Genomic DNA, 23,578 nt, shown 5'->3' with positions numbered 1-23,578 from the left:
TTTACATTTTCCTTTTATTTGCCGAATATTGCAAAGCATTTTATGCAGACAAAGCTTTTTTTCAACATACAGCTTTCAACACATAACGATGTAAACAAACCATGTCCAACTTCAAATGATATCTATCAAAGATAATTTCAGTAAAATTCTGGTAGATCGGAGAAATGTTTTCTTCGCAATAAAAATGAATAGATGAATAATTTTATTTATTTTTTAAAAACAATTTAAATTTACTTAATTAACCAATTTAGTCGATGGGTTTACAATTCAGAGGAATTTATATTGGCAGATATATTTGAAGATAACTTGAAGTAGTTGTATACCATAGTCCATTTTCGCAATTTAATCTCAGCGAAAAGAATGCAGCAGATCTGTTAACTAATGGAAGTGCATTTAATTCTGCCAATTTAGAAACTTTATAAGATGAGGGGAACAATTTTATAAAATTCAAAGATCATATCGAAAAAACTAAACAATATAGAAAGACGAATGATTAAATTATATCGTTACCACTCTCAAGGTATTTGGACCGTTAAGTTCTATTTGATCTGAAATTTTAAAGTTCAAACATATCGTAGGGTGTTCGCAGGCAACTTTTATTAAACGCAACCATTAAAGTGGGCGTAAGAAAAGAACTTCTCTTCAGCTCGTAAAATTAGCCAAACTAAAAAATTATTAAGAGAATTATTAACATAACCATGAAGATATTTGATTGACTCTAGCATATTAATAAGCAATGGGAATTTATTTAAAGGAAAAATTTAACCCCTAACTGCAAAAGAATTATATTTAGATAATATGTCAACTTGCAAAAATGTACATGTTAGAAAAAGAATTTTGAATACTTACCTCACTCGGCAGTATTGATTGTTAGCTGGATTTAATGTAAACCACTTATGAGAGATTATAAAAAAATTTCAAATTCACATAAATGAAAACAAAGTAACAAATCAAAGTATATGAGTAAAAAATTTGAACATTTACAAGCAGGAAAAATAATCACATGTGTCACATATTATCTCTAACTGTTGTGTCAGAGGATTGACAAAAAAGATTAAACGTTTCGAGCAAAACAGTCCATGTGTATCAATTTTTGCGATTAATAGAGAATGCAAAACCGGTGGATCTTCCTTAAAGAAAAAACTTTGAAAGACAAAATATATCATTAGTGTCATCATCTAACAATCATGCTCAACAACTCACTTAACACTGCATTTGCAACGGTAATTATAGCGATTATCCATATTTAAATAAATTACTAGCTTTGATTTTTGACAAACTGGACAGATTAGTGCATTCATTTTGTCTACCTCCGTATAATAATTCTGGCTCTCTTTCTTGCTATTCTACGAACCATTCATTTATCTCTTCAATTCAGTTCACCATAAACCTCTTCCTGCAGAATTATATCAAAGTTCAATTCGCGCTTTAAATGGGATCTAGAAAGAAGTACGTAACACGTTATGACTGAAATAATATATTGATAAACGCAATTCATACGTAGGTGTACGAAATAAATATAAATGAACGGGATTAGCTCTTAAAATCCTTAAAGAATATTAATGAAAATCTTGCGGCTTACGCGACTTAACTAGAAAGCTTGACAATATGAAGAAAAAAAAAATTATTTTCGTCATCTGTCTTTGAAGCAAACTTCTGAACTACATTTCAGCTGAAGTTTATTTTTTTGAATTTCTTAAATTTTCTCTTCTATTCAGCATTCGAAACTTCAAATGTTTTCAATAAGCTTCCGATTTCAATTTCATTTGTTGCGAACGTAAATGATTAAAACGAATCAGGATCATTTTAGAAATCAAAAATAAGCAAACGGTGTGTGAATGCTGAAAAAATATATATTTTGTTTTTTGTTCATAATTCATATATTATTGCGCACTATCTTGTTTATTTTACGTTATAACATTCTGATCTGGCAATACTGATATTGCTGACATGGAAGTCAATTCGTATATTTTTCTGTAATAAGTTATGTCCGCAAGAAATTTATGGTAATTATCTCATAAAAATTGAAATATTTTACAAAAAAAACTTATGAAAAAGGTCAAAATTATTAATTGATTAAAAAAGTATTCGAAATTTTAAGCTTCGCAATTATTTCATGTGCAACAATAAATTAAAAATATTAAGTGAAAATTTTCCTACCTAAAAAACGAACACGTCAGTTTTTTTATGACATTCGTGCACAAACAAACGGGGAAACAATTGATGCTGTCACTCATGTGGTCATATTTCGTTTTTAATATTTTTTTTCTTAATATTTATATAGTTTTGCAATAAAATTAATACGTTTTCAAATTCACTCTTTTTTTTCAGTACAGGCACCATTGTTACGTTCAATAAGCGAATGCTAAATGAATTAAACATCATAATCAAACACTGCAAAAGTGACTGTTACGGAAAATATTCATTGTAGTTTAATAAAGCGCTCCAACACAAGATTTGTTGGTTAATTGTATTTCGCAAACGCGTAGTTTGGTTAGCGTAAATCGAATATGTCCTCCGAAACGAACGAACCGACAGCCGATATAAACAATTTGCAAGAAACTTTTCTTCAGCAGCAAGTAAGCATTATTAAATACATTTCAAACTAAACTTGTATAAATTAAAACGAATTTTATTGTTTTGAATCTTAGGAAAAGATTTCAGCCTTAAAAGAAATGGTACGTAAATCAGAAGTTGCCCACGGCTCGACAAAGTGTGCGACACAGGAAAAAGTTAAACATATAGCAGATCGTTTAAAAAAGTCTAAAGCACGTTCTCGACAAGGAGTAAATGTAGCAACTTATTCAACATCCGAAACTACACCGTCAAGTATTTTTGTGAACTCGCAAGATCATATGACTGCAGGTTCTCAGGTGCATTTATCTGTATCTTCACCAACTCCCATCCATTCTTCAACGCCAAATCCTACACCTTCAAGAGTACAGCCAGCTAAACAAATGTCTGTCGACTCGTCCGGTCATTCAGTTTTTAATATGCCGGGAAATGAGAAAATTTTACTTATGCGTCAACAATTGGAACAGAATAAGTTACGTATGGCTAAGAAGGCCTCAAGCAAGCAACATCTGGAGCTAATGGTAACACAATTGAAAGAAAAATTTGATTCAACCCAGCAGTGCTTGGAAAACACATTCGAATTGGGCAAATCCATGAATGATTTAAGTTCCTTATTATCATTATCTGCACCAAAGGAACGGCACAAATCCGCCACAGATTTATCTAATCAATGTTTCAGTTTAGAAAGGGAACGCATCAAATTTTTAGAAAATAGGTGTCGACTATTAGAGAAGCAATTGGAAAAAGAGAAACAAAATTATCAAAACACTGATTCGCTCAGCGTTATTAGTCATGAAATGGAAATTAAAATTAGCGAACTAGAGCAAAGTTTAGTCGAAAAACAAAATGAGAATTTCCGATTAAAACAAGAAATTGATACTAAAGAAGAAGCACTTTCCCTAGCACCGTCTGACAGCTCAGGATATACTGAATTGATTAAAGAAAATGAAAGTCTGAAAAAGAAAATATTGGAAATGCAAAATGAATTAGATAATGTCTCTCAACAAATGTTACGGTCAAACGATAATTTAAATGAACTCTACTCTTTCGATTTGGGCGCGGAAAATCAGCGTTTACGACAAGAAATATGTCAGCAACTCAAACGTATTGAAGAACAGAATGAAGTAAATGATTTATTAGAAACAGCACGGCGGGACTTAACTTCTAAAGTTATTGAGTTGGAAGAGCAAGTGAGCAAACAACGAATTGAGCTCGCCGAAGCTCATGAGAGCTTGCATTGTTATGGAAGGGAATCAGAGGGAACTGAAAATAATTTTCTGAAAAATTGTCGACCGTCAGACACGGACACACAGATTAGTGATGAAATGGCCAAGCAAATCCAAGAGCTGACAGACGAACGGAATGAAATTCTTAAGGAAAATTCTCAACTTAAAGATACATTTAATAAAAGTGTTCAACTGCAAGTTAGCGATAATTCGATAGCCGACAAAATAGCATCATTAGAATCCACAATTGAAAAACAAAATGAAGAATTACTGAATACATTGCAAACCCTTAAAAAGAATGAAGAAGAATTAATGGAGAAAAGAATTGAATTAAATGTTTTGAACGCTAATTTTAATGTATTGGAGGAGAAACTTGAAAACGTAAGCAAAACTAAACACCTTTTTTCAACTGTTAGCTGCCAGGAAATTGACAAAACCGAACTGCAGATGGAAATTCAAGAGCTAAAACAGAAACTAGATGAATCTAACAAAACTATGATAAAATTAAAATTGAAATGCAAACAGGGCGAAAAGCTAATTGAAAAACTGAAAAAAAATTCAGATCTGCATGCGGAAGTAGTGCGCTTACAGGTCGTGAGGGAGGAATTGCAACAACGCATAATTGAACTGGAAGATGAAAAAGGTCAATGGCAATTGCACGAAGTCGATAAAGATTCCAATGATTCTCGCAAACGTGGTGAACTGATTGAACATCTTGAATTAAATATTGCGGAGCTTCAAAAATCTCTTCAAGAAAAAGATTGTTTATTGGAGTCATTTAAACAAGGCGATCAGTCCCGCGTCCAGTCAGAACTTTCCGAAATTCAATTAGAAGAGCAAATAAAATCTTTGTCCGAGCAATTGAAATTTACACAAACGATGCTGGAAAGCAAAAACAAGGAAGTAGAAGAGTGCGAAAGAAAAATTATGACCTTAAATAAACAAAAAGATGAACTGGATAAAAAACTTGAACATTATTTAAATGAAAACATGGAATTGCTTGACAAGGTAGAAAAACTAAGTAAATCATCATCATCAGCGGAGTCTATAGAAATTGTTGAACGTTTGACACAGCAGGAGCAAGCAGAAATTGAAGAGTTTAACAAACGCCTGGACTCGGTACAAACTACTGAGGCGCCTTCTATAAATCTGGAGAGTATCAATGAATTGACGCAAACTGACATGAATCCAGAGTTAAGCGAAAGTTTGGTTAAATTGAAAGAGGAAAGTTCCGAGCTAATGAGCAAAATTGAACTTTTCACAAACGAGCGCAAAGAAGTGTTGGACAAAATGGAACATTTGAATTCGGAGAATCATGAACTCCAGGAACGTATCAATAAATTGACAGAAGACAAAAAAGAACTAGAGTGTAAATTAAGTTTAGCTAAGCAAACCGAAGAGGAATTGGGTAATAAAATGCAAACGCTTACACAAGAGAAAGAGACTTTGGCAGTACAAGTCGCAGAGTCGCAAAAAGCTCAACACTCTCAGGAACTTACGTCAATGCAACAATCTTCGGAGGTAGTAGCTGCACTCGACAATAGTGAAACTCTTTTTGAGAAGTGTGAAAAGTCGCTCGCAAAACTTAACTCTGAGTTAGAGGCTTATCGCAAAGCTAACGATAAAAAGTCGAAATTTAATGTCTCAAAAAAATTGGCCAAAGAAGCGGAAAACGCGCACACGCAGCTAAGTGAACTTTTACAAAAAGTGAAAGAAGCTAGTAGTGCCGTAGAAACGGTAACAGTTGTCGAAACGGTAGTCGCCGTAACAGCTCCAAACGGTAAAGCTCTTGCCGAATACGAACAGTTAACGGCACAAAATCGTGAACTTAAATCAACAATTGTAGAGTTACGAAGGCTATTGGATGAGACTCGGGAATCACAAGATCGGGACCAAATGGATGACAAAACAATTGATGAACCTGCAGCAATTCTGCCGACTATAAGCGAAGAACAGTTACAGGAAGCGTTAAATAATGTCGCAAAATATCAATCCCAATGCATCGAATTGCACGCCAAAGTGGAAGATCTTACGCGTCAGTTGGAAGAAGCTCGCACTAATGGCGAGGAAAAAACTGCTGCTATAACAGATCTCAATGAAGAACTCCAAAAGTTGCGTCAATTATCAGAGAATTTCGATTGTGTAATAAATGAGAAGGAGATGTCTTGCGAAAAGCATCTCGAACAACTAACACGTGTACGTCGTGAGTTGGAATGCAAATGTGAAACTTATGAAGGAGAAATGGAAATTCTTCGAACTTTGGTAATCGAGCAAAAGCAACAACTTATTGAGGCATACAAAGAAAATGAGCACGCAATGAACATAAAGCTCTTAGAGTTGCAGGAACGCGAGCGACACATTGAAGTTCTAAAAGCTGAAGTTGTCTCACTTAAAGAAAGTTTTTCTGAGGTTGGTTCAAAATTTAATCAGAACCTACAAAAAGATTATGAACAATTGCGAGAAACCTTAAAAATTAATAAAAATCTAGTGCAAGACCAAATTAATGAGTTGGATAACAAACAAGAGACCATTGATACGCTTAATCAGCAAATTAAGGATCTTTATAAAGCCATGGAAGATAATATAAACACGTTGACGCAGAAAGAGGAACAAATTGCCGAATTGGAAAATAAATACGAGATAAATATGCGTGATCTTGCTGAGCTCGAAAAGAAATTTCAACGGCTCGAATGCAGAAATCAAGAATTGGAAAGATTGAATAAAGATCAAAAAGATGTGCTAAACAGCCAGAAACAAGAGATGACAAAGCTACTAGCTGATAAGCAACAATTGGAAAATAGGAATTGCGAGTTAGAGCAACGTAACAGGGACCAACTGGAGAAATTAAAAAAATATGCCGCTAACCTGAAAAAGAAGATCGCACAATGTCAAGAATATGAAGCCCGACTTAAAGAATTGGAAACCACTACGAGCACTTCGCTGGATGTGCAAGATTTGCAAAATTTACGATTGCATCAAACAGAGTTAGAGCAGAAACTTGGCGATTTGCAGCATTTGATCAGTGAGAAGGAGAACAATCTGCTGGAGAAATCCGAAGAGCTGATAGACTGCAAGAAGAGTAAACAACAATTGGAGCAGGAAACGATGCAATTAAAAGTAATGCTTGCCGAAAATGAGACGTATTTAAAACAATTACAAAATGATTTGACCACAACTCAACAATTGGCAGCGGATTGGAGTGATTCTTCGGAAGTCGATCAATTGCGTAAAGAGCTTCGGTCAACTCAAGAAAATATGAAATTGAAAGTCCAAGAAATAGAAGAACTACACAAGACGGTGGCGTCTAGCAAAATGTCAACAGAAAAATTGCAAGCCGAGTTGTTGTCAGTGCAGCAAGACATTTCCAATTGGCGCCAAGAACTGTATAGTACGCAAACGCAATTGAAACTCAAAACACAGGAACTGGAATCGCGTGATAGGGCTATCGAACAGCTACAGTATGACTTGATGGCTAGTCGAGAACAAAATTCCGATTGGGGTCTGGCTAGCACTAATGAACAGCTTCGAGAAGATATGCTTTGTGCTCAAGAAAATCTACGAATGAAAGTGCAAGAAATTGAAGATCTAAGGCAATCATTAATGGCTGCTCAGGAGCAGTTATCAGACTGGGGCAGCAAGTCTTTGGTTAAAAGTGCCGATTACGAAAATTTATCCACTGTTTTGACTGATAAAACCGTTAAACTTGAAAAGGCTGAATTCAGTCTGAATGAACTCCAAAATGATTTACTTAATCTTCGCAAAAAAGACCAAGAAAGTTGTCAGCAAATAAATGAATTAACAAATATATTAGAAGAAAAAGAACGTACAATCGAAGAAGCGCGTGCAAAGGCTCCCGACGATCACTATCAATCAAACATTGATTCGTTGCAGAAGCAATTAGGCGTTCAAGAAGCAAAACTTAATGAATTAACAGAAGAACTTAAGGCCAAGTCATTAAAGTTTGAAAAATCGAAGGCCGTTATTAAAGAACGAAACGGCCAAATACAGCGATTGCAAGCTCAATTAAAAGACTTGCAAGAAAAATTATCGAGTTTGCCGGAAGAAGAAATGCTTTCGCCTACTATCCAAGCAAGATTAGATGCTGCCAGCCATTCTTCGAATCAAAACGAACTGGAAACGCTCCAGCAATCGTACAATAAGCTAAATGAAAAATATCATACAGAGAAAACGAATTTCCAAGAAACCATAACACGTTTAGAAAACCTTCATGATGGCATTCAAGCAAAGTTACAAGAAGACATGGCTTATATTGAAACGCTGGAGCAAGAAAATACAAAATTTAAAGACAAAATATGTCGTCTTGAGGAGTGTGTCGCGATCTTTGAAGAGCGGCGAGCTTCTATGGAGCGCAAAGTTAAAGTTATGGACGCCCAGATGCAACAAAACACCGAAGAGCACGCAAAAGTGGAAGATGAACTCATCTATCGTTTAAATATGTTATCTGAACACGATGACGTAATAGCTCAGCGACTTCTCGATTCGCAAACCGAAAAAGAGCTATTGGAAGAACGCGTTAGACAACTTCAGGCGGATATGAATGAATGGCAATCAAAGTATATATCCATAGATAAGGAATTCACTCATTATAAGACCTGCAGTAATGATGAATACGAGCAGGAAGTTAAAGAATTGCGTAATCAAGTAAGTCATTTAAAAAGCGATATAGAACATTTAAAATCTGAATATGAAGCTAAACTTACGGCCAAGGGCGCAGAACTAGATGACTTGGAGAGCGAACTTAGCGAACAGCTACAAGAAATGAACGCAAATAAGCGAGAATTGTCGGAGCAATTGGAACGCAAGTCAGACGAATGCAACGCGCTTAAAGATGAAATTGTGCGTCTTAACGAAACGATAAATGATTTGGAACAAGCTAAGAGCGAATTAGAAAGAGAGATTCCATGGCTTAGAATGCAAAACGACAACTCTCAACAAGATCTCTATGAATTACAGGAACTCCGCTTGCAGACTATACAGGATAAAACAGAAATTGAAAATTTACGTATTCAAATCGAAAGTCTGACCTCGAACCATGAAAATGAACTTCAGGCTCTACGCACACAAATAGCGGAATTAGATACGTTAAGAATGCAAGTTGGGCAAAATCAAACCGACGATCAAGTATTCATTGAAACGGAAAATAAACGTCTCACTGATCTGTTGGCGGAAAAAGAAGCTCTAATCGAAAACTATGAACGACATAATTCGCAATCGCAGGTAGCAACGGCCAGGACCATTTCAAACGCACCCTGTAGTACCTCTGGACAATCAGACCATTTTACTTTGACATTTGGTATACCGACGTCAAGTGTGGACGTCAGTGAAGTAGATCGTCTTGGTCAAGAATTGAGTGAAAAAAATAATCTTGTCGTTCGTCTTCAGCAAAACTTGGAGGATTTGCAAATCGAGTTCGATGAATTGCTCAATAGTCACAATGAGGTACAACGGGAGCTAAGTGAACGAGCACACGATGTAATTAATGTAGAGGCTCTGCAATCAGTAAGCAATACACTTTCGGAATCAAACGATGTTATACCAGCACCACCAATGTTCTTCACCACTGATACTTCAGTACGTTCACCTTTCGATGACATTGTACAAGCGCGCGATCAAACAGACGATATTTCCTTAGCTGAGCATCCGACGATTGAAGATCTACAACGCAATGTCTCTGATTTGGAAAAACATGCGCAAGATTTAGAACACAAATTGGTAGTGCGAAGTCAACGCGAGGGTGAGAATGAGAAACGTTTACGTGACCTAGAGAATCGTTATCAACAAAGCCAATCGGACTTGAATAAACTTAATAAAGAGAATGCGGATTTATTGCAAAAACAGTCTCAACATGCTGTTATGGAAAAGGATTTTGAAAATTTAGAAAATGAAGTACAACGGCTGCAAACACTCTTACAAAATCGCGACGAAGTGATAAGAGATATGTCTCAACAAGATAGTAATAATGATCAACTGAAGATTTCTCTAAGCAGATTGGAAGATCAAATCATCAGCGAAACTCCAATGGACCCAGCGGCACAACCAACATTGGATATGTTCTTTGGTAATTCCATGCCGGACGTTTTTGAATCGCTCGTCATGCCAACGGTAGCCACTCAACCAGTTATAGAAGAACTTATTGTACCCAAGAAAACGTATGATTGTCAACCCCGTCAAGATGTTACGCCTGCAATTGATTTGGGCATTGACTGGAGTGATGGTTGGGAAAAATGCGATGCTGAAGCCGAGGTTGAACACTTCGCCAAAATGACTACAGCACCTATGGGCACGAAGCGATCTTTGATACCTAAAGAACAACAACTTGAGTTGCAAATGCAAGAACTCAACGAACGTATACAGGAACTGCAGCTTGCCTTGGAGCGTAGTGAAGAACAAAAGAAGGAGCTTCATATTAAATCTGGTAAGCTCATGAAGAAATTAAAAGATTATAAAACAAGGATCGAAGAGCTTCAGACATCTAGTGCAGTAACATTTCGTAAATCATCTTCTGTCGAGTCGAATTCTGTATTTGGTGACTTAGATGCTGCGATACAAGACGAATTGAAGGCACAAATTAAGATTTTAGAAGAACAGCTAGAGGAGCAGCGTAGACTACAGGAGTCGCAAAATATTGAAAAAGAAAAATTATTAAAACGTATTGATGTTGTAACTGCTGGCAATGAGCGTATGTCCGAGATGAAGGAACGTCAAGATATGGAAGTTCGTATGTATCAAACTAGAATACATGAACTCCAGCAAAAACTGAATACTCTTGAAGAGTGGGGGACTGAGGCAACTATAAAGGAAGTCATACCAATAACTGCATCTGCTGTCGTCCCGGCTGATGTTAAAAACTTAGAAGAGCGTATTTCTACACTATCTTTGGAAGTTCAAGATTTAACAGGAGATCGTTTGGAATTGCAGGCTCTACTGGAAGAGGAGAAGATTAATTTAGCAAAGGCAGAAGAAACAGTAGTATCTCTACGTCAACAAATTATGTCTCTAGAGGAAGATCAAGTCGCAAATCAAAATACAGATGCCACAAAATACAACAATCTGAGACTAGAAATGCAAAATCTCCAGGAATCTTACAACAACTTATTGAACGCTCACGAAAGACTAAGCAAAGAAATGGAAGTTCAAGCAGACAGCTTAGCCCAAAGTCAAGCTAACGAAATAAAGCAAAAAGACGAAATAGAGTCTTTGTTAAGTGAGGTCGAAACTTCACGAGAAATTTTAAATAATACTAAACAGAGTCTAATTGATTTGGAGGCGGAACTGTCTGCCTTGAAAGAGCAAAAAGAAAAACAAATAGATGCTACCACTAATTTGCCCGTGACAGTAGAACTTGACTTATTGAAGAAAGAAGTTTCCACGCTACAAGACGAAAAACAAAGGCATGAGGAGGCAAATCGAAATTTACAATCTGAGATAGAAATACTGAAAGATGAAGTCCGTAGGCTGCAAATCGAGAATGAATCGTTGAAAACTTCTCTTGACATTAAGTCGCAAGCGGAAGTCGATGAAGATCTCTTGGTTCAGTTGCAGGAAAAAGACTCTGAGATAGTTCACTTAAAGCAACGTGTTAGCGATTTGATGAATGAAGATCAAACAGAAAAATTAGTATTGGAAATTCTCACCAAAAACCAAGAAATTCATATGCTGAAGATGCAAGCACAAACATTGGAAGAAGATAAACTTGAACTGATCAATAATCTTGAACTAGAGAAAAGAAAATCAACAGAAGAGACTAAGGGGCGAGACGGCGTAGAAATTCAAAAATTACAATCCCAAAACGAAGAATTATTGAATGAAAAGCAACAAATGGAAATAGAGTTGCAGGCACTTAATCAGCACGTGCTTGATAGTTTACAATTAGAGGATAAACTAAAGATGCTCACCTTAGAGTTAGATACTAAGAATATCGAGATTGCTGAGTTGCGTAAAACTATAGAAACTACAAAATTGCAAAGCAATTTGCTCCAATCTGATGCATCTACTGATTACGCAGCATTGAGTGCTCATTGGCAGACGATAGTAGATCAAAGTTGTGGTGAAATTGCCAAAATGTGGCAGGATCATTTGGCGCAGCGTGAACGCGATTTCAAGGTCACCGAGGCTCGTTTACAAGAAGAAATTGCCAGCTTAAAAAATAATCAAAACCCAGAATTGCCTGTCGGAACATCAGCGCAGGTATTGTCCGCCGAAACCACAACAACGTCTACACCTGCTTCCGAGTCCACCACTGTCTCTGGTACATCTTCAGAGGAGGCATCAAAAAATGTTTCGCCCGTGCGCATTATAACGGAAGAAAACGATACAAATACCGATGCAATTATAGAAAAGATGCAAGCAGCTCTTGAATCACAAGAACTTGAAATTGTCACCTTAAAAGAGCAATTGGCTATACGATCAGCTGAATATGCTCGTTTGGCCGCACAATATGATCCATTCAAATTGCAAAGCTCTACACCCGAAATGAAACGAAATATTGCCGATGTGGCCATGGTACCTAAATCTGAGTTAGATTTGGCTTTGTACATGTTGCACCAGCGAGATATGCGTTGCGAAGAGATGACTTTAGAATTAGTATCTCTATTAGAGGAACGTGACACTTTACAATTGAAACTTTCCAACACTTTGAGACAAATAGAAACCATAAAATCACAGTCCAACATACATAACGAAGGTAAGACGTCAATTTTTAATCTATTATCGTAGGACCAATGGCTTACGTGTATCCCTTTACTATTGTAATTCATTGATATTGTAAAATTTAGATGGACAGCAGCGAGCGACTAATACAAATTTTGAAAAAAAAAAAAAAATTGGATATAGTTGTTGTTTCTCTGATTTATTATTATGTGCAAAAGGATTCCAAAATTGAAGAAATTTCATATATTTGCTTTAAAAATTGGGCAAAATCTTTCTTCTTCAAAGATTTATAATTTTTCATTATTATTATTTCTATTTTATATATTTATATATATTTATTTTTATTTTTTTCCTTAAGCTTCGTCAGCTACAGTTGGTTCACCTGCCAATTCTCCAATGATTGATAATTTAGGCAATATCTCCATGTCTAGTTCGCCATCCATTACATGTGCGGATGATGTTGAATTAAATCAAAAGTAAGTTTTGTAGGTTTCTCATTGTAAATTTCAATATTTCAATATATGGCTTCTGTCTGCGTTAAATAAAGGCTCTCACAGTTACAAACGGTTAAGCATTCCAAAGATAAAGTGATTAGAGAGGAAAGAGAGCAGCGTATACGTCAAATGGAGAAAATCCAACAAGATGTAGCAAAAATGCCATCTGCAGCTGTATCCGAAATAATTGGCACCGACTTATGTAAGTGTTTTTAGTGGCATCTAACTCGTAAATAATTGACTATTTTGAATTGAACTTTTAGCCCAAATCAATCAATCGCCTTCCGCCGTCCTATTAAATTGGCTGTGGGGCAATAAAAGCAATAATTCTGGTGGTTTACAATCTAACTGAATGAAACTTTCATGAATTTTATAAAAAAAAAAAAAAAAAAAAGGGTTACACTTTTTTTCCAATCATATGTAAAATATCCCTATACAATGATGTACGTACTTTATTTCTTAGATTCTGTTTGAGTGTTGAATTAATCATCTCACTCATAGCTTTTCTTTTCCCATTTCTTATTATATGTGTATATATCTATGTATAGAAATATTGCAAAGCATTAATATGTTATTATCCTGGTATATGTGTCCGTTACATATTTCGATTTTTTTACAGATAAGAATTGTAAGTTTACATAAATCGTAGAAAATAACATTGAACTAAACTATAAAGGGGCGAATTAAAATGTACATGAAACGAAGGGTTATATTAATAAATCAACGTTGGTAATAATACTTTAATTCTTATGTTATTGTGCGTTACGTGGATAATGTCAGATTAAGTTCTTATAAAGTTGGTTACTATGAAAAAATTCTTATTATTAAAAAAATGATATTTTTTACTTTCATAAAATATTCATAAGGAGATCAGAAGAAGCTATAGAAAAAAAAAAAAAAAAATCTCATAAAATATGTAAACACATATTGGACAAAATTGATTTTAGAGTAGAAAGAAGAGAATCTTAGTATGTATATGATGAAGTATTTAGAAATGATTATAATTATTTCGTATTTTTGCTATAAACGTCAGATTAACGAACTGGAAAAGCAGAAAAACAAACCGAATTCGTGTAGTTATCACTTCAAGGGAATAAATGTAGAAGAAAGGGTTCAAAGGCATAAATTACAACACTGGGTACAACAAACAGCCAATCTGTAACTATCGATTACATTGTGAAAGATGAAGGGAAGAAATTATCCAGAATTCACGTCAAAAACACTTTGCTACCTTTCATTGTTAAGAATTTAGTAAAAAGTTATATATCATACGATCATCGACTTGAATGCAAACTCACTTTCAGTTGGTTACAATTTGAGTAAATCTTTGTATTTGCATTTCACTCACGAAAGTGCCCTTAAAGTGAAGGAGCATTAATTATATAACTATTCCGTTAGAGCACATGTTACGAAATTTTTCTTTTCGTTAATTTAATTAAAGCATTGCTTGCTATACTTCATTCAACAAATGAACTAAACACTCGGGATAAGAAATCGAAAGACTGTTCAAAACGAAGAAAAATCAAAGTTCGTATAGTCTATGAAAAGTTATCCTCCTTTGATTTAAAGTTCGATAAAATAAACATTGTATTGTATTGTAATCGAATTCAAAGAAGCTTTTTTAATTCTAACCCTACGTTATATATACTAAGACTGTGTCGAACTTTATTAAAAATTCACTATACTTGTCTGCTTCTTTACTTATAATTGTAATTAATTTTTCCTTCTTCTGATTCATTCTTCTTCTTAATCGATTTATGGATATGTGCCCATAAATATGTATATATATGAGGTGTGTTCAAAAAATAGATGACTTTTCAAATTTCGTGGGCTACGTGTTTTTGATTATCACTGTTTTTTTTTTCTGTTAATACACATGTCCTCAACATATCGAAGAATCCGTGCTCCAATGTTGACTACTGTAGCGCATTGGGCGAGTTTACTTTGAGCAAAAAAAAAAAAAAACAAAAAACGAAATGTTGGTACAAGCTCTTCACAGAAGACAGAGAAGTTGTTAATGACGATGCCCTTCGTGGACGCCCCAGCACGTCAACAAGCGATGAAAATGTTGAGACAGTGAAGAAAATTGTTGTGGAGAAGTGTCGAATCACTTCAAGAGAAACTGTTGGACACGTCGATATATCGTTTGGCTCATGTCATCCCACGTTTTTCGGATGTTTTAGCTTAAAATATGTGATAGCGAAGTTTATTCCGAAATTGCTCAATTTCGAATTTTCTTGTTCGTTATTTTTTTGGCCAAAAACAATACCGTAATCATGCCTCAGCCAGCATATTTACCGGCCTTGACCGGACGCTCGCAACTATTTTCTCAATCCAAAAGTGAAACAACCAATGAAAGAATGGAGCTCTGTCATGATCAAATAGATAAAGACCTCATCGTTGGAGAACTTAAGCGTCATATAAATAAACACATATGAGTAGTGCTTCGAGGATTGGAAAAAATGCTGGCACAAGTATATTTCATTAAAGCGGTATTAAAATAGATATTGATATTGAGAGGCCATAATTACATATTTATCGGGCAAAATAAAATATCACTTTGTTTTTTTCAACACACCTTGTATATACATTGTGTAAGAGAGCTCTAAGATTCACCTTAAATAAAACAGTTTGGTGTATGTATGGTATGCGATTTTCTCTTCCTTCTTATTCCAAACGTAATAAGATGTTTAGAGCGGTAAACAAGGAATAGTGAGAACGAGTAGACACAAACCAATCAAATTCGACTCGATTGCAATTATTTGCTTTAATTGTAATAATGTGACTCGGAACAATCGTCAATACTTTTCATTAAACGATAATAATTAAGTTTGCAGTTTGTATTATTTCTACCTTTAATTTCGCAATAATGAAGAACGTATTTTTATTAATTTATTAAATAAATCTATTTAATTAATGCGTTCGTTGAATTAATATAACGCCTATGCTATCGTTATTTGTAATAAATTCGCTATTTGAACATAAAAAACGATAGCCATAATATGTAAAAAAAAAAATAAAGTAAACGAAATTTTTAATATTTGACTTTTTTTTTTTTATATATAGTCTTTTGCCTTTAGTTTTTCAGTTAAAGCTCCCACAAGAGCTATATGTTTGTAGTTTCGAAATTGATAAATAAATTTATAACAAACATATCCAGGAATCAATTTCTAAACATTGCTTATGAGATAGTTTCTCACTAATTATAACCTTATAGTATAAAATATATATTAAGCCACAGAGAAGTTGTATTTATTTAATTTCTAATTTAAGTTTAACTCGTAATTATAATTTGTTTTTGTGTTAATTGTTATTTATTATGTTTTAAGATATATTTTCAAAAGTTTCTGCCTTTCCTCTGCACCCATGTGTCGTCTTTTTCACGCTTGTGTGTGTTCTAAGTGCCATCCATATTTTTTTGTGTTTGCATAGCTTCGTTGACCATTATATGCTATTAACCTGTTATAATTTTTGTTACCATTGTATAATCCTCGAGATCCTTTAATCTATATTCCTACAATCCATAAACTAATCCTTGAAAGGTCTTTTATGGTGGCAATGACTCGCTTTAGGAACTGCCTACACTTGGAATTCCGCATCTTCTCGTTTCTAAAAATCGTCTTACATAGACGTGTATAAGTTGCTTAAACCTTAAAGTCCATTCCTTAGTTTCATTCACTTATAGTATATTTGACTGGAGAGCCGATTGACCATATTGGTAGGTATGACCCCAATTATCTATTAATATCGAAAATAAATCCATATGGAATGTTGTAAGCTTAAGCGTTTTAACACGCTTGCGGTCAATAAGAATGTCAGCGAGGTACAAGAAGTGACAGTTAATTTTTTTTATATATATATCCGGAATCTGATTGAATACATTTTCTAAGCGTAGTTAGAAGATCGTATTTTAATCGATATATGCAACGAACGATACAGCATTCGCAACAGTATAAAACAAATCTTTTTACCTGGGATTGACGTGAATATTGTTCACATGCGCACACATATATATGCTTAGGTGTATTCCAAATTTGACAGTGGCCAAGAATTTAAATACTTTATGGAGTGTTTGAAGCTTATTTTTGCGTGTTATGAAATTGAATTGAAATTGAAAAAAAAAAAAAAGTTTTTAACGGACTATAATATTGGATGGGCGTGATCATTTTTTTCCATTTTCATGAAGCTTATAGAATGCGCGTGCAAATTTTTGTACATTTATTTGCTATAGTTTATTTATAGTAATGAGTACAAAGTCAATTTTTTATTCCTTTTGTTAAACAGACGTGATCTCGGTCTACGTAGTTCTGTGGGCGTGTCTTTTGATTGATTTGGCTCAACGTGCGTGCAAGAACTTGCAATGTTTTTGCCAAATTTAAAGTCGGTAGCTTCATTTTGGCATAACACAGACGGACAGATGGACATGCTTAAACCGATTGATAGAATTTGATGCCGATCCAGAATATATATACTTTGTGGGGTTTCTGATGTTTTCTTCTGGGCGTTATAAACTTGTTGACAAAATGAATATACCCATCGTCCTGCGATGACGGGCATAAAAAGCTGAAGAATCGGTTAATCAATACTTTGGCAAGTGTAATAATTAAAGAACCCCCGGTTTACATAAAGTTAAATGAAAAATAATTTGCATCATAATGAAAATGAATGCCATAGCATTCATGTCAGCGAACGTGTTAAAAAGTAATATTCAGGATTGTTACACCATCTGGTACATGGGGTACATGTATATTGTTTTGACTCTAATGGATTTGTACTGTATTGTGCTACAAAGCTTAATAATCGAAATATGTGTCATCGTTAATTGCTAGCCTAAGCTGAAAATTATTTCCTGGGTCGCTTTTACAGGAGACAGACAGGACCTATGCGAACATTCACCGTTTTCGAGAGTAATATGTTGTGCACAAATACTCACGCAAACCAGTTTTTAACTGTTTCGTAGCATTTCCGGACCTTCAGCTGCATTTTCTTTCCAGCTCAACCCAATTAAAATCAAGGAAAGATGCAATGCCGTAAATGGTAGGTAACATTCTAAATTTTCGACACATTGTAAACAACTGAAACTTACATATATAGCATATATAGCATATATATCCAAGTTATCTATACTTGAAATTTCGGGCAATTTGAACGCGACAGATACGCTTGATGAAGCAATCAATTTCACCGGAAGGCATTTATGTGTACAAAACAACATTTTCAGTTACTGAATAGCGGAATTCAAGGACGCGAAAATTAAAAATTTTGAAAACGAACGAAATGGGTTAGTAAGAAGATATGACCGGGAAATGAATCAAAAAGCGATAAACTCTATTATAAAAACAAGCTTTTTATAGTATCCTGAGCAATTATCCGTTACGTTTGTATGTTCAATGCATTACTTGCTAAAGTGCTGTCTTTGGGCTCGGAAGCTATGGATGGAAGCTTAAGAACATCGTTGCAATGCTGTAGCTAGTGGCGCTCTTTCTTTTTTAGATAGACAAACGAGAAGATAATAATACTATATTGTAATAAGTCAAGATCTATATGTTACAGGTGCAATGTGTAAACAATTTTGTTTCTTACTTAACACTGACACTACCGACTAGGTCAATTGTTGTTCACTTTAATGCTCGAGCTTTGAGAAAATATTTATGTAATTTTCAAAAAATTTCATTTATATGAAAAAGACCTTGTAAATAGCTATACTAGATTGTTTTTTTAACTATTCCGCTCTTCGAGATGTCAACGACATGAATATCTTTACCAAATTGAGTCAATTTGATCCCTTTTTGTTTTGTTAAATTGCCATAATTGCCATAAAAGTTGAGATTCCAAGTTGCAACTTGGCATGTGGCCAGTCGCCTTCACTTACGACAACAACGATTCAAAACCGAACGTTATTAGTTAACAAGCATGCCCTGAATAAGATTATCTAAAGTTCAAGTCGCTTATCTACCTCTACATAATTATTCAAATTCGAGTCTCATGCCTTTTAATTGAAAGACTGCAGATTTCCAGAACGAATGTTTTTCTAATCGCAAACGATGTTTTACTGTTCGTGTTGCTAGATGTTGGACTGCCTAACCACTGAGTCTGAAATCCTTTGAAGGTTCTTTGAATACATTTAGAAGAAAATTGACCGCACTACTAAATTCATAATCACTGTTTTTTTTTTTTCGGTAGGAATTGATGGTCACGGAGTTAATGGAGCAAGATGACTACATTAGCAGCCATGCTAGCTGATTTGTATATTTACCGATGTCATAGTTGATTTTTGCACATGAAATGCATCTTTGTAAAAAGTTAATAGGCCTATGGCTGTTTAGTCACTTAATGAATGAATAAATGAAGTGAAATGAAAGTCAATTGGCTAAGGAAAAAACATATTTTCAATTTCGAAAACATAAAACAAAAACAGAAAGCTGTACATATATAGTTGATACACCGTTTTTGGATGAAATTAGAAGGCTAATATTTTCTTGGATCACCTTTAGGCATCTAGTAGCACTTGCGTACATACGTTTTGGCATCAAAGAAACGAATTTTTTTATTACAACTACATCAATTTTAATCCATTCCCCAATGAAAGTTTCCTTAGGTCCTTCCATGTTTTCAAGTTCGGCTTTCCAATTCATGTCATATACGTTTTGGGGACATTGGAAAACAGCCATTCCTTTACAATGAGAGATGTATGTTTCGAAACGTTATCTTGCTGGAAGGTGCATTTAGACGAGAGACCCATTTCAGTTGCGGGTGTCTTTAAATTTGGCTTTCAAAAGATCGAGCTGAACATGACGATTCACTTTAGTGCCAAAAAAGATCAGTGGTTTCCTACTGCATAGACCATAGACTCTCTCTCCACCCTCCTTTACAGTTTACAGTAAAATTTTGGATTGCATTCGACGCTTTAGGTTTCCGCATTTATTACACTTACGACAATATTTCTTTTTCCATATTCTATAAGTTTGTTTGATCCGTCTGATCGGTGCTTATTTTCCCCGATATTTATGCTATTGTAATTTTCTGTAATAGCTTGGACGACTAATTTCAATTGTTTTTCACATTTCTCCGTACAATTTTTCCCCACTTCTTCAGTTGTTATAATCACTTTCCTAATCTCTTGAGAAATTGAGATTTTAGGGAAAAGATGTCAAGAATATCCTTTTAATTGATAAATTATTATTTGAATCTACGAAAGCATGTACAAAATCTAGGTACCGTTAATTAAAGATGTTTTTTTTTTTTTTTCGATGCTTCCAGTGATGTCTTTTCGCTGTATGTGCACTCCTTTTTTTATGATAGCTTGTTGAGATTGGAGTACATTTTGTGGTTTTAACTTTGTCCCAAGTCAAATAAAAATTTGAAAGAAATGTACTTTTTGAGTCCCAACGAGTAAATGCAAATATTAATGAGAGAAATCTTCAATTTAGCCCACTGTCTGTAGACTTTATTGCTTTACTGTAATTACAAGGCTCATATTGTCCAGATGTACATTACACTAATAATAAACACTTGGCATGTAAATATTTCGTTCATTTGTTGCAAACATGAAACGCTCTATAGAGTTATTTTTACTCTTTTCGAAGGATCAATTGAAATTGGTTTGAATTCTTTCTTGTTTGCATTCTTAGCAAGGAGTTGACCTTTGTCCTATAACGCTATACTCGCCAGTCAAGTTCTTAAGCCAATTGGAAAAATTGGCAATAAATTAGAAAATGAATTTTTTTATAAATAGATCCTTCGAAATCATGCTTAACTGAACTTGTATGTAGGTGGTGCTGATGAGTATTTGATTTATAGAAGAAAATAAGAAAAAATTGTTGATATCGCCCTTCGGTTACGGGTGTATTCATTTTTGTCAAAACGTTTGCAACGCCCAGAAAAAAATATCATAATATATATCAGAAGTATATATATTCTTGATCAGCATCACATTCTAAATTGATTTAAGCATGTGCGTCTGTCCGCCTTAAAAATTTTTCCAAGGATACGACTACACCGCCCACACGGCTGCACTGAAGAAACTTTTATTTTGAAAATAGACAAAAATCAGACATGCTCACTTCATATTACAGAGCATGAAAATTTTGTTTTTTTCCCCTTTTTTTTTCTCTTTGACGTTAAGACGATGATGGGCATAAAAGATGCGGCCACTACCGAATTTAATTTCCTTAGTTGTTTTTTTTAGGAGTTTGTTTTAATTTCTTATCTACTTTGAGCGTGCTTATATGCAAATTAAATTCAATTTTTAACTTTGCTTTCTTAATCGGATGGAATATATGCGACAAATGCCAAATTTCAACTTGCTCTCCTACATTTTGCGACTGTGGCAATTCCATAAAAAAGTGAATCAAATTGATTCATTCGGCTATATGTAGATCATATATACAAAACGTCGATGGTTAATAGATATGCGAAACGCAGTTTCAGAATCTATCGTTTTGATTAACTATGACGTTGTGCGTAAAGACATTTTAACGACGTTTCATTTCACTAAACATGAGTGACTACGTTTTAAACTTTATTAAGCCCTATTTAATGTTTCTCAATAAAAATTCTGAAGATCGCCACAAGTATTTACTAAAAATATGCACAAAAAGATCGTTTTTTTTTTTTATTTTTTAAATCGTGCGATTATTGATGTTTTAAAATCACATAGCCAGCATTTTCGATATTGAAAGACGTTTCTAAGCAAAAACGATCATTTACGAGTTTACTTGCTTTTTGCATTTTCAAAGCGATTTCATTAGAGTTACCTGCGTTATTACAATTGCAGTATTTTCGTTGTAATAACGCAACTATATGTAAAAGTTTAGGTCATCCTGAAACAGTTATTTTTTTTTTTTTTTGTTTGAATAAATGAAGATATTTTATAAAATAAAAAAAATAAAAAATAGATAAATAAAACAAATTGCTTCTCTTTGATAATAGGTAAAAATGCCAGATTTTTTACTATATATATTTCAAAGATGCGATATACCCTCTACGACTTTCCCATCCTTGTCGTGTCAAAGAAAGTTAATTGTATAACTGTCGTCGAGTGCTGGACGCGAAAATGTGAAATGAAAAGCCATTCGAAAGGCATAGAATATATTTACCAAGCATATGTAAACATTTTTTAGACTCAAGTGTCTTCTCTTAATAAATTTATATTCCAAGAAATAAAATATATATCTACACGAGTAACATTATGCCTGCAGTCACACTTTGGCATATATGTTTTTAATTACTTGGGTGCATTCTAACGATTTTTCTAAAAAATGCTTTTCCAATTATCAATATGCTTTGATATATAAAGATGTATTGAATATGTTTAAATTAAAGGCAACGGATAAAGGAGAACAATGAAGTCAACAAGTTGCTATCTTATTACAATGATAATTGTGGATTATGTTCTAATTGAAAATAAGAAAAATAGAAAAAGAATTAATTTAACGTAGAAAGATTAAGCAGTTGATTGCAGTAATTTGCAGCAACATATCGCTTTAAAGTATGTGTATAGAGAATCGAAATTCTTATTCACGGCAACGCTGATTTCAAATTGATATTTTGGTTCTGTTTCTGTTCAACTGTGTAGCCAGCAAGACAAGACTACTCTGTGCGCAAGTTGGTTGTTTTCAAGTGAAGTGCCAGTTGATGGTGAATTATTTGAGTATATAAAAGAGAAAAATAAAAAAAAAAAAGAAAAGCAATAATATAAATAAGAAAAAGAATAACGAACGAATAGAAAACAAAACCAATGATCACGATCACCTACACGACGGACAAAACAACCCGGCATATTTGGCAGCGTTAATTAAACGTGGTTAAACATAAACGAAGAAACAAAAACAAATAGCACGACTCTCTCTATCCGAAGAGCAAAAAAGTAGAGGAATTTCATTCGTTTGACTGTGAAATAATAGCGTAGTGAATAGTGAGTGAGATTCGTGAGTAGTGTAAGAAGCAATTCGCCTTTCTCTCTCTCTCATTCTTTCTCTTTTCCCTCTTTCTCACTCTCTCTTTCTCTCTCTTTCTCTAACGCGTGCACACACACGCAATCATACGCACACAATTGTCATATAAATCAGGTTATTAACTTGGAGTCCACAAAACAATACAACAGACACCACTGCACCATCAGCAGCAAAGTCTAACGTAACGCAAAGTCACAGTTTCTGATGAACAGTCAGCACAGTCAGCAAATAAGTAAATCAAGTGCCTAGTGTAACGGATATACACTCTTCTTTTCCTTTTTTTTTTTTTTTTAAAACTAATCATTGAATTATTTTGACAAGTAATAAAAACAACAACAATTATTGATCAAATTTTTCATCTATAACATAATAATACGTATATATATACATATATATATACATATATATATATTCAAGGTAACATTATTATCGTGTTAGAGAATATAATTAACAGACAAATATATTTGACTCAACGTTCAATATATCAATAAATCAATCATTAGAAATGTGTACGATTGCGAGAGGTGTTAACATTGTTGTTTAGAAATTATACCAAAAAGAAAGAAACAAAACAGCAAAATTATTTTAAAAGTATTCAACACAGCTGATTGTAAGAAATTCACTAACATCGAGATCTATGCCGAGATATAATCGCAAT

At 34.2% G+C, this 23,578-nt stretch overlaps 1 protein-coding gene across 3 annotated transcripts; it reads left to right on the top strand.

Annotated features, from left to right (window-relative positions):
- Positions 1 to 1,939: 1,939 nt before the first annotated feature.
- Positions 1,940 to 14,929, top strand: LOC119644820 (protein lava lamp). 3 transcript variants are annotated; one of them, XM_038044576.1, is made up of 6 exons: positions 1,940 to 2,006; positions 2,332 to 2,579; positions 2,652 to 12,504; positions 12,829 to 12,946; positions 13,018 to 13,166; positions 13,228 to 14,929. In XM_038044576.1, the coding sequence occupies exons 2-6, from the start codon at positions 2,511 to 2,513 to the stop codon at positions 13,314 to 13,316; spliced, it is 10,278 nt and encodes a 3,425-aa protein (XP_037900504.1). In that variant the 5' UTR covers positions 1,940 to 2,006; positions 2,332 to 2,510; the 3' UTR covers positions 13,317 to 14,929. The 3 variants fall into 3 exon arrangements, with proteins under 3 accessions (XP_037900504.1, XP_037900506.1, XP_037900505.1); XM_038044578.1 differs by having other exon boundaries at positions 1,954 to 2,006; positions 2,337 to 2,579; XM_038044577.1 differs by lacking the exon at positions 1,940 to 2,006 and adding an exon at positions 2,135 to 2,240 and having other exon boundaries at positions 2,337 to 2,579.
- Positions 14,930 to 23,578: the final 8,649 nt, after the last annotated feature.

The sequence above is a fragment of the Glossina fuscipes genome, unplaced genomic scaffold, assembly GCF_014805625.2.
Source record: "Glossina fuscipes isolate IAEA_lab_2018 unplaced genomic scaffold, Yale_Gfus_2 0, whole genome shotgun sequence".
Classification (NCBI taxonomy): domain Eukaryota; kingdom Metazoa; phylum Arthropoda; class Insecta; order Diptera; family Glossinidae; genus Glossina; species Glossina fuscipes.
Note: the sequence above shows the minus strand (reverse complement) of the source record. Positions and strands in the feature narration are given on the sequence as shown.